General features: G+C 36.3%; 2 protein-coding genes across 6 annotated transcripts; both read right to left on the bottom strand.

Moving 5' to 3' along the window:
• Positions 1-3,629: 3,629 nt before the first annotated feature.
• On the bottom strand, positions 3,630-8,349 carry LOC147532659 (uncharacterized). Of its 4 annotated transcripts, none has more exons than XM_086650509.1 (12): positions 7,831-8,349; positions 7,630-7,758; positions 7,195-7,389; positions 6,914-6,961; positions 6,688-6,816; positions 6,441-6,565; positions 6,101-6,211; positions 5,608-5,716; positions 5,381-5,499; positions 4,641-4,794; positions 4,387-4,531; positions 3,630-4,077 (listed from the first exon to the last, which is right to left on the bottom strand). In XM_086650509.1, exons 1-12 carry the CDS (start codon positions 7,942-7,944, stop codon positions 4,016-4,018), a joined length of 1,440 nt encoding a protein of 479 aa, XP_086506635.1. In that variant the 5' UTR covers positions 7,945-8,349; the 3' UTR covers positions 3,630-4,015. The 4 variants fall into 4 exon arrangements, 3 of the variants coding, with proteins under 3 accessions (XP_086506635.1, XP_086506636.1, XP_086506633.1); XM_086650510.1 differs by having other exon boundaries at positions 7,647-7,758; positions 7,831-8,146; XM_086650507.1 differs by having other exon boundaries at positions 7,630-8,200.
• Positions 8,350-12,234: 3,885 nt separating this feature from the next.
• Positions 12,235-14,121, bottom strand: LOC147532658 (uncharacterized). Of its 2 annotated transcripts, none has more exons than XM_086650505.1 (6): positions 13,739-14,121; positions 13,565-13,647; positions 13,311-13,462; positions 13,167-13,216; positions 12,990-13,064; positions 12,235-12,888 (listed from the first exon to the last, which is right to left on the bottom strand). In XM_086650505.1, the coding sequence occupies exons 1-6, from the start codon at positions 13,987-13,989 to the stop codon at positions 12,342-12,344; spliced, it is 1,158 nt and encodes a 385-aa protein (XP_086506631.1). In that variant the 5' UTR covers positions 13,990-14,121; the 3' UTR covers positions 12,235-12,341. The 2 variants fall into 2 exon arrangements, with proteins under 2 accessions (XP_086506631.1, XP_086506632.1); XM_086650506.1 differs by having other exon boundaries at positions 13,565-13,638; positions 13,739-14,115.
• Between the last annotated feature and the right edge of the window lie 1,772 nt (positions 14,122-15,893).

The following is a 15,893-nucleotide window of genomic DNA, read 5'->3' as shown; positions in this document are numbered from 1 at the left end:
AAAAAATATTTCTCACAAGCATTTCATCTAACAACTTTATAGCTATTTCAACCAACCTACGTCTTGTATAACCAACTAAGGTTGCATTCCAAGCAACAACATCTCTTTCAAGCATTTTATCAAACACATTGCTTGCATCAACTATACTTTCACAACTTTCATATAAATCCAACAAATAAGTTTGAACATAAACATCAAAACTAACAAATTGTTATCCATCATTCATAACTCAATGAAAATAAAGCAATGAAGGAGTTGGATTATACCTTGAAACACTATCAAATTCTCCTTCCATTGAAAGTATATAAAACTTTCTCTCTCTAGAATTTAGAACCAAAAACTAAATCAAACCCCTTAAAAGCCTCTTCAAACAACAAACAAATAGATTAAATCACCAAAACCTAAAAACATTAACCTATCTTATAGCCAAAATCGATTCAAATCCCAGAAATTTTAATCGGCGTCGACAATCCAACTCGGTTCGTTCATGAGAAAAACTCAAGTTCCTGATTTATTAGTTAGATTATTACTAGGTATTTCTAATTGAATGAAGGGTATTTTTGACTCTTAAAAAGTTGGTGCCTTTAAAAATGTCCTTCAAACCTATTTTTATAACTTACTTGGGGCCTAGCTAGTAAAAAAGATTGGTTGTCTTTTAAACAAAAAAATACAAAAATTGGGCCTCCTGCCCAATTTCCTGTTTTTTTTATTCTCACACGATCATTCTTTTTTGTACAAGAAACTTACATTATGTGGAATAAAATCCAAATATCTTACATAATTATGGTTACATCGTGTAAATACAAGATCAAATTACATTATGATGATGAGACTAGCTCTTTAATTTTATAGATACAGAGACTTGGACCTTTAAATGTCATAACAATATCTTAATAGTCACCGTAGTACACTTAAAGGCCATCACAGGACCAACACGACCTATACTTTATTTATACCATAAATCTATAGATGCTTTTTGTATAAGGTGGAAATCACCCGCATGAGTCGAATTTGTGACCTCTTGGTTTTGAGAGTACCGTGCATTTACATATCTACCTAAACAATTAGTGGGGGATATAGAGAAGTCCTAAGATTGTCGGATTAAGGTTGTTAATCAAATTCAATAACTTCTTCTCGAATCTCGACACCTTTTTTTGTGTGTCGTTTGGATAGTCAAACTCAATGTATATCAAATCACCGGGCAATGTGAATTTCATCTGCTTGTTTACACACTATGTGTTGTATCCATGGAGTTTGGACACCCAACGTAGAAGACTTTTTAAACTATCGTTATCGTATTTGTCTCGCTTGGAGCAACAACAAAGAAGACTCCTTGAGACGCCACCTGATGAAAGCGTAATTATTGAGAAGAAAAATTACGGGTTCTATTTACCAAATCTAAACTCCTTGTCGAAGATGTAAAATTGTAAAGTAAATAAAACTAGGATAATAGATTGGAGATATACAAAATATTACCAATATCCATATCTCAAATTAGGGTTTGGCTTGTCAACAAAAAAAAATTAAGGTTTGGCGAATTTGGAAAAAAGGTTCAGAGAACGAAAATGAATATCACCACACTCTATGTCTTCTTTGTAAAGCCAACCACATTTGTGGTTTCGGTTCTTCTTGTCATGAAGAAAGAGATTATCGATCCAGATCGAAGACACATGTATTATTTTAGAGATCTCTGTTGGAGATACAAAAAATTCTAGTGTTTCTAGTTTGCCACTTAAGAGGGAGAATTTTAATTTATATCCTATGTGTCAAGTATGAAAAATGGATCTCTAAATGCTCTTTTTCTTAACTGATCATTTAGAGATGTTCTTGGAAAACCTTCTCCAATACAACACTCTAGAGAAACTCCAAAAATTTATATTTTGATGTAAAATTAATTGATTTGCTTATGTGGCACTTGGAGATCCTTAAGATGACACTCTAAATTTAGAGTGCCCTCTTAAGGATCTGTAAAATAACTACCGCTACCTTATTTTAGAGATCCAAGTTAAGTGTTGCATTGGAGATGGAATTTGAAGAGAAACTCTAGAAAACTCTATGTGGTACTGTAAGATTTAGAGTTTGAGTCTTGCATTGGAGATGCTCTTAGGTACTGTTTGACAACAGAAAAATAAGTAACTATTCCATTTATCTAATCATGCAAATACTATCTACTTCATAAATTAAAATTTTGACTTTCTCATAAAGTTTTAATCTTAACCCACATCGTTTTGTCTTGGTTTACTTTCGCTTAAACCACCGTCAAAACTCCATTACCACTACACTTCTACCACCAACCCCGTTATAACCAAACAACCACCACTCCCCAGACCAGACCCCACTATAATTAAACAACCACCACTCTCCAGACCACCACTATAACCAAACAACCACCACCACTATCCCCAACAATACAATAACTGAGCTACACCACTACTACCACTGTACCTTTACTACCACAACCAGAACCACCGTTACCCTACCTCCTCCACTACCACCATCATTAGACCTTAATCAACATTATCATCATAACATCATTACACCACAACGCCACCAAAAATGACGGAAGAAGAAAGCCAAAATTAATGTTTTCTTATTTTTTCTTCTTAGAGTTCTTTCATTTTCTAATTTCTGACTTTTTCTCGTAAAAGAAAATCGACGAAACTCCGGACCCACAAAGTTACTCATTGAACACCTAAATGGGGAGTTACCATTGAGATAGATAGAATTTTAGGACCATTTCTTCTTGTTACAGTAGTCTTTGTGGAATTTATTATGGAAAAGGATAAAAGTTACACACCAAAGAAAATATATATTGTTTGTGTTTTTTAATTTGAAAATACATGTGGTTTCTTGTGGAAGTGGTACATGTAGGACATCTCAACAATTCTCTCTCTCTCTCTCTCTCTACTTGTACCACAACCAAGCAAATCATACTTAAAAAAACACAAAGAATTTATATTTTATTTATGGAGAATCACTTCAATATGACCACCCTCATGCAAAGATGTTGAATTGTTAATTAATTTTTGGTCCAGCAAGTCCATCCTTCTTCTTCAATGGGAAGAACCCCTTATATGGGCAAACGTCACTAGATTGCGAACCTTAATTGATAAGATAGGCTATTTGCTATCAAGATCGTCGTCCAATGCAACAAGGTAAAAGAGGATCGTCGGCCATGGAAACAAGGAAAAAGAGGACAGAGTGTGGTAAGAGAAATTGATAAATCAAGGAGATACTGAAGGTTTTTAGTTTAAAAAAATGATTTTGTTCCCTCTTATGTAAGAACTTCAACCTTCATCTTCACCTATTCTTTGTCGCTTACAGTTACTTGGAGTTTAGGTCGGCCTTACTCAATGCATTAAAGACACAATTTGTATCTGTATATTAAAATTTAAATGACGAGAGGAGGACAATTTGTGGCCAAGAAGATCTCCCATCCATATCCAAGTCAAAATGTAAGACTCTAATGAGAAGAAGCATTTATCTGAAAAAGAATTCTTCAAAAGTGGTCCTTAGGATGGCTAAAGAGAAGAAAACCCTAGCTATAATTATATGGGATCAAAGCCAGCTGCTTTCTGGTTTTGTTTAATAAACTTACCTGAAACAGATCTGTAATGAATGCCCACATCTAAATCCGAATTATGTACATGTAAAAATTGATGAAATACAGATATTATTTTATTCTGTTTATACATATATAATAACCCTGAAATGTCACTGATGTCTACTCACAACTGCCACAAACAAACCGCTTCAGTTCGGGAGCTATCAGTAGCACGTTCGAAGTGCAAAATTCAGCAAATAATGGTATTACATTAATCGCATATGAATCAAGATTCGGCACATGAAATGAATTTTATTTTTCTGTTCTTTTTCGGGAGAGATTATGAGTGCTGAACATTGAACTAATCTGAGTTCTGTGTCAAAATGAATATGAATTACTCACCAGCTTGATTAGCATCCTGAGAAAGACATTTGATGTCAGATTGTTTAGTCTATCATCGACAAGCAACAGTCAACTTCTGCAATATATTCTTCTAAAAAATTCGCCTGATCCTTTGGCTTTGGCATTCTTACCTGAAACGTTAACATACTGAGAGAACGATAAAATACTAAAATGCACAAGAATATGTAGCTTGGAAGGGATATTAAACATAAGTAGGAAATGAAAACCAAAAGAGGGCTAATCGAGTGGTTAAGAGTCACTTGATATAGCTCATTCTTGTTGATTTACGTGGTTATTTTCCACCTCCTTTAACTCTCTCCAGTAGATTATGTCGAGGAACATTGGTTTAAGCCCGGGCCCGGCTGGAGTATCTAACGGGCTTTTACCCATACAGGTATTATGGGGCTTAAAAATCATGTTGGTCGTTAAAAGAATCATACCTTTAAATCTCCCGGATGCACGGAGTGCTTCTTCGGCGATGGGCCTCCATTGTTCTGCACATGAATAGTTGATGCCCATACCAACACTAAGTCCTCTCAATAGGTGGACGGTACGAAGAACAGAAAATAGCTCCTCCGGGAAAGCCTACGAATTTTCCCAAAGAAATAGCGAAATAAATGGTTTCGGTATAAACAGAGCACTTGCCTAGCGATATGGCAAGAACAGTCGAAAAATATGTGAAACTAATGAATACCTGAACATCAAATTTTTTTATTGAAGAGTCTTCTGCAAATGGTTGCAGTGTCGTCACACCAGGTGGTAATTTTGTGTCGAACATTGTCTTCGCCATTTTAAGCATTTCGGTTTGTTCATCTTCACATTTCGCTCGGGTTTCTATACCAAGTTCCCTACCAAATTATGAAGCGAAACAAAATACATACACATCGATAAGATTAAAAGGAAGCAATATCCTATTTGTAATTTTAATCTATGGAACTTTGTCTCCAACTCTCCATATGCTCCCCTTTAAATTAGGACAAACAATGTTACCACATACTCTGACACCCCCCCCCCCCATTGCATACTGCTTACAAGATCCCTCTAACCGTTTAACGGCGACTTTGTGATCCAGTACCCCAAATCTGACATACCGTAATCTCCAGTCTTAATTGACGCAATTCTTGGAAAAATTCTACTAGTTCAACTAATTGAGTAGTTAGGAGTACAAGATTAGTAAAGATTTTTAAGTGTTGGGGAGATGGAATCTCTAAGGAATGTGTATCTATAATGTACGCATCATAGAACATAATGTCTAAGATAGTAGTCCAAAACGTACTGTAACAAAAGTTAGTGTATTGAAGAGGTACACCCTAGGGTAAAGGATAATAATATGGTAGTGTATTGCCTACCGGTACTTTGTACCGTGTACAAGATTAAAAGAGTGATCCACTTTGTAGATAAACTAGGGACCAACCAAATAAGCAAACTATGTACCTATAGCTTTCCGATGCTCTTATAGGATCATTGTCAGCAATTGCTAGAATTAGATTAGCATATCCCAGCCTCAAGCTGTCTGGGAGGTCCTTAACTTGCCCATAGTCTAGCAAGGCAACCTGAAAATGGTAAAAGATAAATTTGCAATTCTAAGAGATTGATTAACCAAGATTTCACAGTTGATCTTTTAACATTGCGAACCCATATGCGTAAATTGTATCTATTACCTTTGACCCATTGCAAATCATGATATTTCCCGGATGAGGGTCTGCATGGAAGAAACCACTCTTCAAGATCATTTGACCATAAGCAAGAGTCAAATTCTTAAGGATGTTCCTGAGGTTACAGAAGTTGGGGATGAATAAAAGTTTCACTCTCATTAGATTACATTTAAATATGAACAATCTTTTAAGTGAGCTACGGTGCTACAAATTGTGCTCCACTAAATCTTGTTAATTGAGCAAAAGATAATAGCATATCTACGAGGGGAATAGTCCCAATAATCAGAAACGGCGTTGGTGAGAATGGTTCTAACTGTTATTTGAAGTGATGATTGCATAAAATGGGAGTATAGGCCGAAGAGGCCCAACTGATTTTGGTATATGGTTAAACTGGCCAAGATAGTGCTAATATGATATCAATACGCTTATGAACAAGTAATTATAACTCAAAATAGTAAGAGCAAAGAAGACTTCATACTCTAGAATTTAAGGGTCTTACTGCTTTGCCGTTGCTGCAATCTTACCACCAGGGTTTATGCCTCTTTTAGCTATTTCATCACCAAGGTTTAGGATTGGGATTCCATCAATAAACTCCATAACTAAAACCTTCCTAATCAAACATCGAAACAAACTTTATTAGCTAACTAAACTGAATCCTTTAAGGCTTCAGTATTGCAAAACAAAAAAAATCACAAGGCAAAATACTTAAATGGCAATACAGAAGAAAATTTTAGGGTTAGTAAATGACTAGATGCACTTGAAATAAGCACCAAGTAGTCTCATAATTTATAAATGACTATAAAAAGAAGTTTTTCTTATTCTGGTTCAGTATAAAATACCTAGTGACCAATTCCCGCATGACACGAGGCACAATCACAGGAGACTTTTTGTTGTTTGTGCATAGAAAATGTTGGATTTGATCCATAGCTTCAGCCTCCCTCACAAAGTCGAACTCATACTCAATCTTCAATGAAAAGCACACAATATAAAATATTAATGTTGTGAATTACGAAACGAACTCACAGGTTTGCAAAAGAAAAGGAAACAATGTCGAAATGTGGACACCATTATGGATATAATTCATACTTGTTTTTCCATTTCTTTAGTTATTGAGAAAAAATCGAACTTGATATCTGTCTTCTCTAAATATAAACCAAAAGTTTGTAAATTGTGGATATCGGTCATCATTAGATCCTGAACTCCGGGATGTTGCACCTATAAATGCACTTCAGATACTAAGATTCAAACTTTGCAAGTTCAGAAAAAAGAATAAGAAAAGAAAAAAAAGGATGACTATCTCAAGTTTCCGCACCTTAATAGCCACATCACCTTTGGCACCTTTCAATCTTGCTCGATGAACCTAAGTGCGAAAGCTTCGAAGGAGTTGGTTTTTCAAGATTATAAACTTTAAAAAACAGAAATTCACCACACTAAGATATGTGAATACAGTAATAATTTCTTTTCCAAGAACTATTTAGTATTACGTCCATAATTTTCGCATTCGAGATTTTACTTAAGAAGATCAAGTGATCGAAAATTTGGAACCATGACACAAGATTAATTTGTTTCCCCTAGAACACACTTTATACTAACCTGTGCAATCGAAGCAGACCCAAGAGGTTCGACATCGAATCTATCGAACACTTCCTCCATACTCAGACCCAACTCTCTCTCTATAAGAAGCTGGACTGATTCAAATGGTGTTTCAGGAGCTCTATCACACAATGTAACAAGCCTTCTTACCCATGCAGCTGGGGCTAGATCAGGCTTCCCAATGATTTGAGCAACCTGATTTAAATTCAATCATGGACAACAATCACCATCTACCATACAAAACCAAACACCCAAAATTCACCATAACCTTTAAGAGGAGAACCCAAAATACTTTGCCTGTCAGATAGACATTAAGAGCACTAACAACCAAATTAAAACTCAAAACCCAAAAAGAAAAAAAAGTCAAATCTAAAGCCAACTTAAACAGAAACATGGGTTTTCATCAAGCATTGACAAAGTGATGAAAGAGAATACCTTAAGAAAAAACCCACCAAGTTCAGAGCACATTGAGTATATCTTATCAGCTGCAAATTCATGTTGTCTTTCCCACATTTCTTCTTTAATCTTAGCATCTTTTACAAATTTCATTCGAACTTGAAAAACCTGAAAGAAGAAGTTGAAAATACAAATAACCCATGAACAAAAACATTCTAGAGAGAGAGAGAAAGTGAGAACCTTGTAGCCAGTATATATATCAGCAGCTCGAACCCAGAACTGATAAGACCTCTGTAAAGGTCTGAAATGGGTAGAGAGTTTTTCTTGAAATTCTTCAATCTGATGAGAAATCATCTTCTGGGTATTCTTGGTAAGGCTTCTCTTCCAACTAATAATCTCACCAGAATAAATTTGTATAGCTAGAAAGTTGTATTCATTTCATCCAAACACATTGATTTGGAGAAGAATTGTCTTCATAGCTTCAAAGTTTGAACCTTTTTGGTTGGTTACCCAAAATGGGTCAGATGAGATCTCACTAAGTGCATTTGTCGACGGGTTGGTGGGAATAGGAAATTGGTTTTAGGGTTGTAAAAAATATAAAGAGCATGACTCTTGGTCTCTTGGTCTCTTGGTCTCTTGGATAGTTGGATGGTTGGACATAAATTAAGTGTGAAACTCAAATTGGTTTAGTTAGGGCCTCTTAATCTCACTCAAATTGGTTGTACATGACTCTTAATCTCACTGTTTAGTTAGGGCCTCTTAATCTCACTATTTAGTTAGGGCCTCTTAATCTCACTAGGACATAAATTAGGGTTGATGGCACTTTTAGTTAAAAAGATATTTAGTCTTATTGTTTTCAGTGTGTCTACCAGTTTTGCTTCAAATCAACCAAACATAACAAACACTTTTTGTTTTTTACTTTCAAATTTTATGATCTTTTATAGTTTCTTATGAACAATAGTGGAGAGAAGGAATCTCTTTTTTGGATGTAAAGAGGAAAACCAAAACCGACATTTTGATGATGAAAAGTGATAAAAGATACTACAAAAGTAGGTTTACACATGTTTAAATATATATCAAGAGAAAAATAAGACAATTAATCTCGTGTAAGTTTGGAGTAAAGTTAGACTTGTAGCCTTTCCTAACATTACTCTTCAATGCAGTGGCGAAGCCAGAAACTTTTCGTTGTGGTGACGCGTCTTAGAGACAGTAAGGATTGGGTTAACCATCCAAAATGAGGGAAGAAATAGGTTTCCCATCCTAGGTAGCCAAAAAATGAAAGGCAGTTCCAAAGAGTCAGGTTGAGAAAAAAATGACGAAATGACCCTTGGAAAACAAAGTTTTTACGGTTCATGCCATCGAAAATTACAAAATTGCCATCGAAATTTTTTCGGGAAACGTTTTTTTTCTGAAAAAGAATCTGACAACCCGTCAATCAGAATCTGTACTGTTCAGAAATTTACGGAATTGCCACCCAATTCCCGAAAAACAAATTTTTTTTGAAAAATTGTCTGACGCACCAGGAAATTATTTTATTTACTAAAAATTTTCTTTTCTACTAGACACTTTTGTACCGGGAATTTTCTTGTGACCGGGAAATTATTTTATTTACCGAAAATTCTCTTCTGTACTAGACACTTTTGTACCGGGAATTTGAAATTTCGTTTGAAAATTTCAAATTTTAAAAAAAATTTGAGTACCGGGAAATTATTTCTTTTACTGGGAAGAGATGGTTTGCTGGGCCGGAATTTGAAATTTCGTCTGAAAATTTCAAATTTGAAAATTTGAATATTCTTGTGTGCGAGAAATTATTTTATTTACCAGGAAGAGATGGTTTGCTGGGCGGGAATTCGAATTTTCAAAAAAAATTGAAAATTCGAATTTTTTTGTGTACGGGAAATTGTTTTATTTACCATCCAGTTTTTTATGGTCAGGAAACGTTAGCATGTCCCGTCCAAGGGCAAGAAGGGGATACAAAAAATCAGGAAACAATGAGTTGTCCTGACATTTGGACTAGAAACTCATTTTTTGGCAAGGTTGGACTTATTTTGGTTTTACTCCCCAAAACTTGGACCTTTCACTCAAAATCGAAAACAAAATTATAAGTCAAAAATATTAATTATTCTAAGACAGTTGGGTTAAAAGTGAAGTGGAAGGTTATATATGCAAACAACCCCACCAATTTATTAAGAACTCATAAAAAAATAGTTGAACTTTTAGTACATATGCATTACTTGTACTCAACAACATAAAAAAAAACTAAAACTAAAAGAGTGTCGTCTGGAGTTTCCTCGGTCGCATCAGAGAGGTATAGACAGGTGAAGAGTGAGAAAGAAGGTTACTCTCGATTGCTTTGTTGCCTGTGACAAATGGGCTCTCTACAAACCTGTCTTCTTCGACTCTCTCTCTCTCTCAGTTCCTCTCTCGTTTTCCTTAATCTGATGATTTCTATCTCTAATCTGACAATTTCCCTCTCCATCCATCCCTCTCGATTTTACTCTCGTTTTATTTCTTTTGATCATTATTTGTACCAATGGCAAAGGATGTCCTGCACGATGTTCATTTTCTGTTGTTTTTTTGTTGTTGGTCCGAAGAGTTGGACTTTGACCAAATTCGAGAGAGATGTTGTTTTAGATTTGTAAAATTGGTGGCACGCATGTAACTTCCTAGTGAGATAAGAGGTTGGCTATGAAAAAGTAATAAGTATGCTTGTGGTTAGTTGGGTATATATGGGCTGACTTGAATTTTAAGAGGACTGTTTAAACTTGGGGTAAGTGAACTGAGGTTTAGTGTAATCATAAAGGGAGGCCACATTTAGGCTTGTGCCCTCGGCACTACTTCAATAATACTACACATTTTTTTTTTTTTTTTGGAAGACGACTACGATCTACGTACGCCGTGATATTTGCAATTTGATACATCATAGATGTGATAAGCTCGACAACCGTCCACTCAAACACTAACAAGACCGGGCCTATAGCCCAACAATACAATGGCCTGAAGCCCAACAACATTATTTATACACTCATAATCTCAATTCAAATAACCAAAGATTCCACCTTCTGGAGTTTATGTCAACACCTTGGAACCACTTGGGCTACCGATTGTTGACATCTTTAGTTGTTTAATCTTTAAAAAAAGTAGAGACATATGAAAAAACCTTATTCGGCTTTTGATCTTATGTAATCCGATACATTGTCTGAATGACTTAACCATTTACATCTTTTGTTGTCAGTCCTTGGTAACTATGTTCCAGCAGCATCTCCTGCGATTTCATGGGATTTTCTTAATATAATTTTGTAGATTTAGTAGAGAGTATGTGTTTTGAGTAGAATCCAGGATTGTGGTAAAGTGATTTCTATATTTTCCCTCTCAAAGAGCTTTTTTCGGAATGTTAGAATAGCCGGTTACTTGCTTTTGCACAATTAGATAACAAGGATGATGCTGATATTCCCCTTTGTATAGTCAAGTTCGATTGATCGAGACGAACACTGTAGGATGAATTTTTATTAATATTTCAAAGTTGTGCAATGCATAAATTAATGATTCCCTTGCATTTCTCAAATACCTTTATGAATAGGTGAAACTAATACGTGAAAATTTTGCAACGAGATTGAGTTTTATGTCAGTAAACTATCAATGTGTTTTTTTGACAGTACCATTCGAAATAATAAATTAAAAACAAAGTACCTTTTTTTTTTGTTGAAATAAAAACGAAGTAACTTGTTATCAAAAGTCGTTAGAGGATGCTTTCTCTTGACGTCTCTTGGCATGGAAATGTGGGGACATATGCTCCTACCATCCACAAAAGCAAAATTCAACAAGCATACAAAATAGTGAAAGGTCACTTCAAGAGGCCCTCTCCTTTTGGTTGTTAGCGATGACTACCACAAAATCACACTTGAATAGCTAATGAGGTCCATGGAGTTACCATAGGTGCCGTGAGTCTCTTGACAGACACCATGTGGTAAAAGGCACGACCAAATAACTTTGGAGGTGAATTTCGACTTACTTTCCTTGGGCTGGAAAAATAAACCCTTTTACAGGAATAAATCCAAATCAAGAGAATACAACAACAATCCTTATCATAGTGGAAAGAATTTTCGAGGATAAATCCGAGACAAAAAGAAGATCTCGTATGGCTCAAGACTTACCGAGAAAGAAAACCGACTTTCTTATAACATCTCATTCTTTTTTCTATGGCCAACTCAAGAGTCTATACAAAAGAAGAATCAATTATCACTTCAAAGGTACACTTTACACTTCCCCTCAATCTCTGAAACGTTCTCGAGTCGTTCAAGAACACCTAATTGTTTAACACACTGGAGAGGGGATCTCAAAGCACCCCTCGTTTTTTTTTTTTAATTTTACAGGTAGTTTTGGGGTACTCCAAAATCGACGTTCCCCTCCTTCCTGTCAACTTATACGATGTGCAGATGCTGTTGTGACAAGTGATCAAGTTTCTAGCTTCATCAGCTAACATTATTGTAAAGCGATGACAAAAAACTTAACAACATAATGTTAAGTTCACATGTTGATGAATAAAAAAGGGCAATTTTTTCCTAGTGAGAACGATCGACCCTTCCGCGAAAGACAAATGACACGCGGAGAATTTCACCGTACCTACAATAGCCCCCGAAAACATGTATAATCGTAGTGTATTAAAAAAGAACAACCTTGGTTGCTCAACAAATAACATAGGACAACTAGAAATCTTCAACTACAAAAAAAACTTCAAAACCAAGCAAAATCTACATTGGTCCACCTCTAGTCCGATGGTTTATAGCTCTTGAAGCCATGGCTCTTATATTTGCTCGGGCAGATGAAATTCGAGGTGCTGGTGCGCTCTCTTCTGTTCCCCTAAAAGCTTCCATGAACTCCTCTCTTTGTAATCTAAAAGCTAAAGCAGCATCCTCAGCCTGATTTGGGGTAGCTCTTCTGCTCCAGCTTGAGCTCGCCCAAGCAGCATCCTCGGCCACACTTGGGGTAGCTCTTCTGCTCCAGTTTGAGCTCACCAAAGCAGCATCCTGAGCCTGACTTGGGGTAGCTCTTCTGCTCCTGCTTGAGCCCACCATTCTGTCAGTTCTGTCTATGGAGAAAGAGGCCTGGTTCCAGGAGGATTGTCGAGTTCGGACATTATGGTTTTCCATTGTTGAACTTCGACTCGAAGCTTCTCTACTGTTCTTAGTAATAGACCCAGCAGCTACAGAAGCAGCCTTCCTTGATTCAACTTCTTGTGGAAATAAAAGTTGAATTGTGTTCCATAAGATGGTGTTAACCGTGCAAGATCTCCCGTTTCTGCAAGTTTAGAACAATTTAAAGTTCAAAGATATAACAAAACAATCCCATATCAAGAACAACAAGATCTATAGAATGACTAGAATCTGTGTTTCACATACCCAATTAGTTGTCTGCATTTTGGGCATCGCTTACCGCATTTATCCGCGGCAGATTTCAAGCATTTCTTGCAAAAACTGCAATTAAAAATCAAACCTTTTAGATCCATCAACCTAAAAACCTCCGAATACTGAATCAACTTCAAAAAGGGGATGATTGAGTTTGAAATCAATTTTCACCTATGGCCACAAGGAGTAGTACTAGGTTCAAAACAAATCTCCAAACAGATCTGCAAATATGAATTCAAATCAAATTAGAATCAAAACCCAAACTTGTTTTGATTTAATGTAAGAACATTGATAACAAGATTCTTAATTCCTTACAGCACAAGAGAGTTCTTCTCTCAATTTATCCATACAAGGAAGGCTAGAGTTTTGTTGTGCAGGTGAAGTTTTTCCTTTTTCTATAGCTTGTTCTTCAATCTTCTTTTCTTTTAGAGCTTCAATTATTGGCTCTGTTTTCTTTGATTCCTTTTCTGTTTGATTATTAACATCATAATATCAGATTTCAACAAGAACCCATTTTCTAAAACCCATTAAAACTAACAGATCTTCATTTAAATTGGAGAAATCAATACCTTTATCATCATCATCTTCATCATCTAGGTTAAGAACAACAATGGGGTTTGAAGCAGGAGTAACCCTCTGATTTCTGCGTTTTCTGTGATTTCAAATTATCAACCAGAGTAATTTTTGAAAAGAAGGGAACCCAGAAAAGGATTCAAAGTAGAGAAAATAATGTTGAATTTTACCTTCTTGAATTCGTTGGTGGGGTTCTTAACTGCAAATTGACTCGTTTCTTGTGTACTGATTCTCTTTCTGGGGTATCTTCAACGATTAGGGTTGCACATAAAAGGGCTTCTTCATCCCAACCAGCCATGGCAGCAACAGATCTGAATCCAGGACTGATAAGGATCTCTCTGGTTTCGCCATTTTCAACTGAGACTGATCCTTTGGGTATGCGTTTAGGGTTTTGGGGACTCTGAAATTCGTCTATCGCCATTTGAGTTTCTTTGGGTTAGAGAGAGAGAGAGAGATGGAATATTATCAATCAATCAATGAAAGAGCAAAAAAAAAAGAGAGAGAATGATTTTTGTACAACGGTAAATTTTTTAAAATGGGCTCCTCCTATCTTGTGAACTATTTGCCTAACGGCTATATTTCAAGATTATCGGTTTGGGCCACGTGGTAAGAGAAATTTGGATCCTGCAAAACACATCATTTTTTTGATGTGCTACTTTATCCTACCGCTCATATTTCAACGGGAAATGCTAAGTCAAATTTGGATTCTTGACAAAATCCTAAGTGAACGTCTTGACGTAAGTCAAATTATAAAAAACTTTGATCAATTTTTGTCTTTTAGTGAAAATGAGTCATTAAGTCAAGAATCTTGTTAAGGACTTTGTACATGTAGCACTCCCGTATTTCAACAGAGACTTGTAGCCTCTAGAATATGGCGATTAATATAAAAAAAAGGGTTTTTAGGCCAACGACCCCCATTTATTTAGCCATATTAGGGGGCACACCTAAAAACATTTTCGTTTAGACGTTAACCCCCAAAGCTCATTTTCCGTTCAAATAACCGTGAAGTAGTGGTCGTGCGAATCACATGCTCGTCTACTGATCAAAATACCCCGGTTCTAATTTTTAGTATATGACCCCCATTTATTTAATTATATTAGAACTACACCCCCAACCAAAATACCACTTGGAGCTTCGCAACCACCTATTTCTTAAGTATCTTCTTCCTCTCAACCATAAACTTCACACCTTGTAGTATCTTCTTCTTCTTCTTTTGGAATAAGTGATGCTTCCAATATTCAAATTTTCACTATGAAATCCATATTTTTCTTTTTGCTCTTCTTCATTGTCAACTTGGGCTCTGTTTTTTTGCTCTGAATCTTGGTTAGTTGTTGAAGAAGAATCTGGAAATTGATTTAACATGGTTGAATTTCTTCCTCGGTTTTTTTTCTTTGATTGCTTCTCCTTCTTCTTCAATTTCTTCTACTTCTATTCTAGATTTCAATTATTCTCTAGCAAAATCTTCTAAGATTTCATCTTTTCTTCGAAATCCATGTCTAAGAAATGGATACCAACTCCACTAAAAGATTCAAGATCAGATTTTTGTGAGAAACAATTATAAAATAGAGATTTTTGAAACCAATTACAACATTTTTGGGTACAACTACTACTAGTTGTTCTTCCATTCTTTTTGGTGGATATTATAGCTTGAACTTGACCCATGTACAAGTAATTTTTGGGTACAACTACCTCGGACTGGTAAAGACACGATCCACCCTATCACTGGGGTACAAGTGACATCTCGGCCAAAGTCACTCGCGGATTGGCTCTAGCTCGGGGAGAGTATGCCCCAATCTATAGCCGAATCAATTTATCTTTAATGATTTCGAAAATCAATTTAAAAAAAAACTTTGTTTAGGCCTTCGGAGGGTCCGGGTGAATTTCAAAAAAACTGGTTTGACTTTTAATGATTTCCAAATCAAATTTAAGAAAAAACCATTTTGGGCCTTCGGGTGGGTCGGAACAATTTCGGTAAAATTTGAGTGGAACCGGGAGAAAAATCAAACTTCCATCAGAAAAACTCCCACTCGGCCCAAGGCACGAAAAATCTCGACCCGCGGCCCTAGGCCGAACTCGGAATGGTCCGGGACAAGCCTTGGTCAAGGCCCAAAACTCAAGGGCCAATAGGTTTGCCAGGGCCAATGGCCTAGGTAGTTCATAGGTCCGGTCCAAGCATGATTCGGCTGAAGGCCAACAACTTGGGTCGTGCCTAAGCACGGTCTGATCGAGATCAGACGCGTATAGGCATATGCCAGACGCATCTGAGTCTCGGTCTGGGCTTGGACACGTCCTGACCCTAGGCCAAAACCCTAGTCTGTGGTCCAA

Source organism: Eschscholzia californica, unplaced genomic scaffold (assembly GCF_041429995.1).
Source record: "Eschscholzia californica isolate CP2 unplaced genomic scaffold, dmEscCali1.0.p SCAF_6, whole genome shotgun sequence".
Classification (NCBI taxonomy): domain Eukaryota; kingdom Viridiplantae; phylum Streptophyta; class Magnoliopsida; order Ranunculales; family Papaveraceae; genus Eschscholzia; species Eschscholzia californica.
This window is presented reverse-complemented; position numbering and strand designations above follow the sequence as displayed.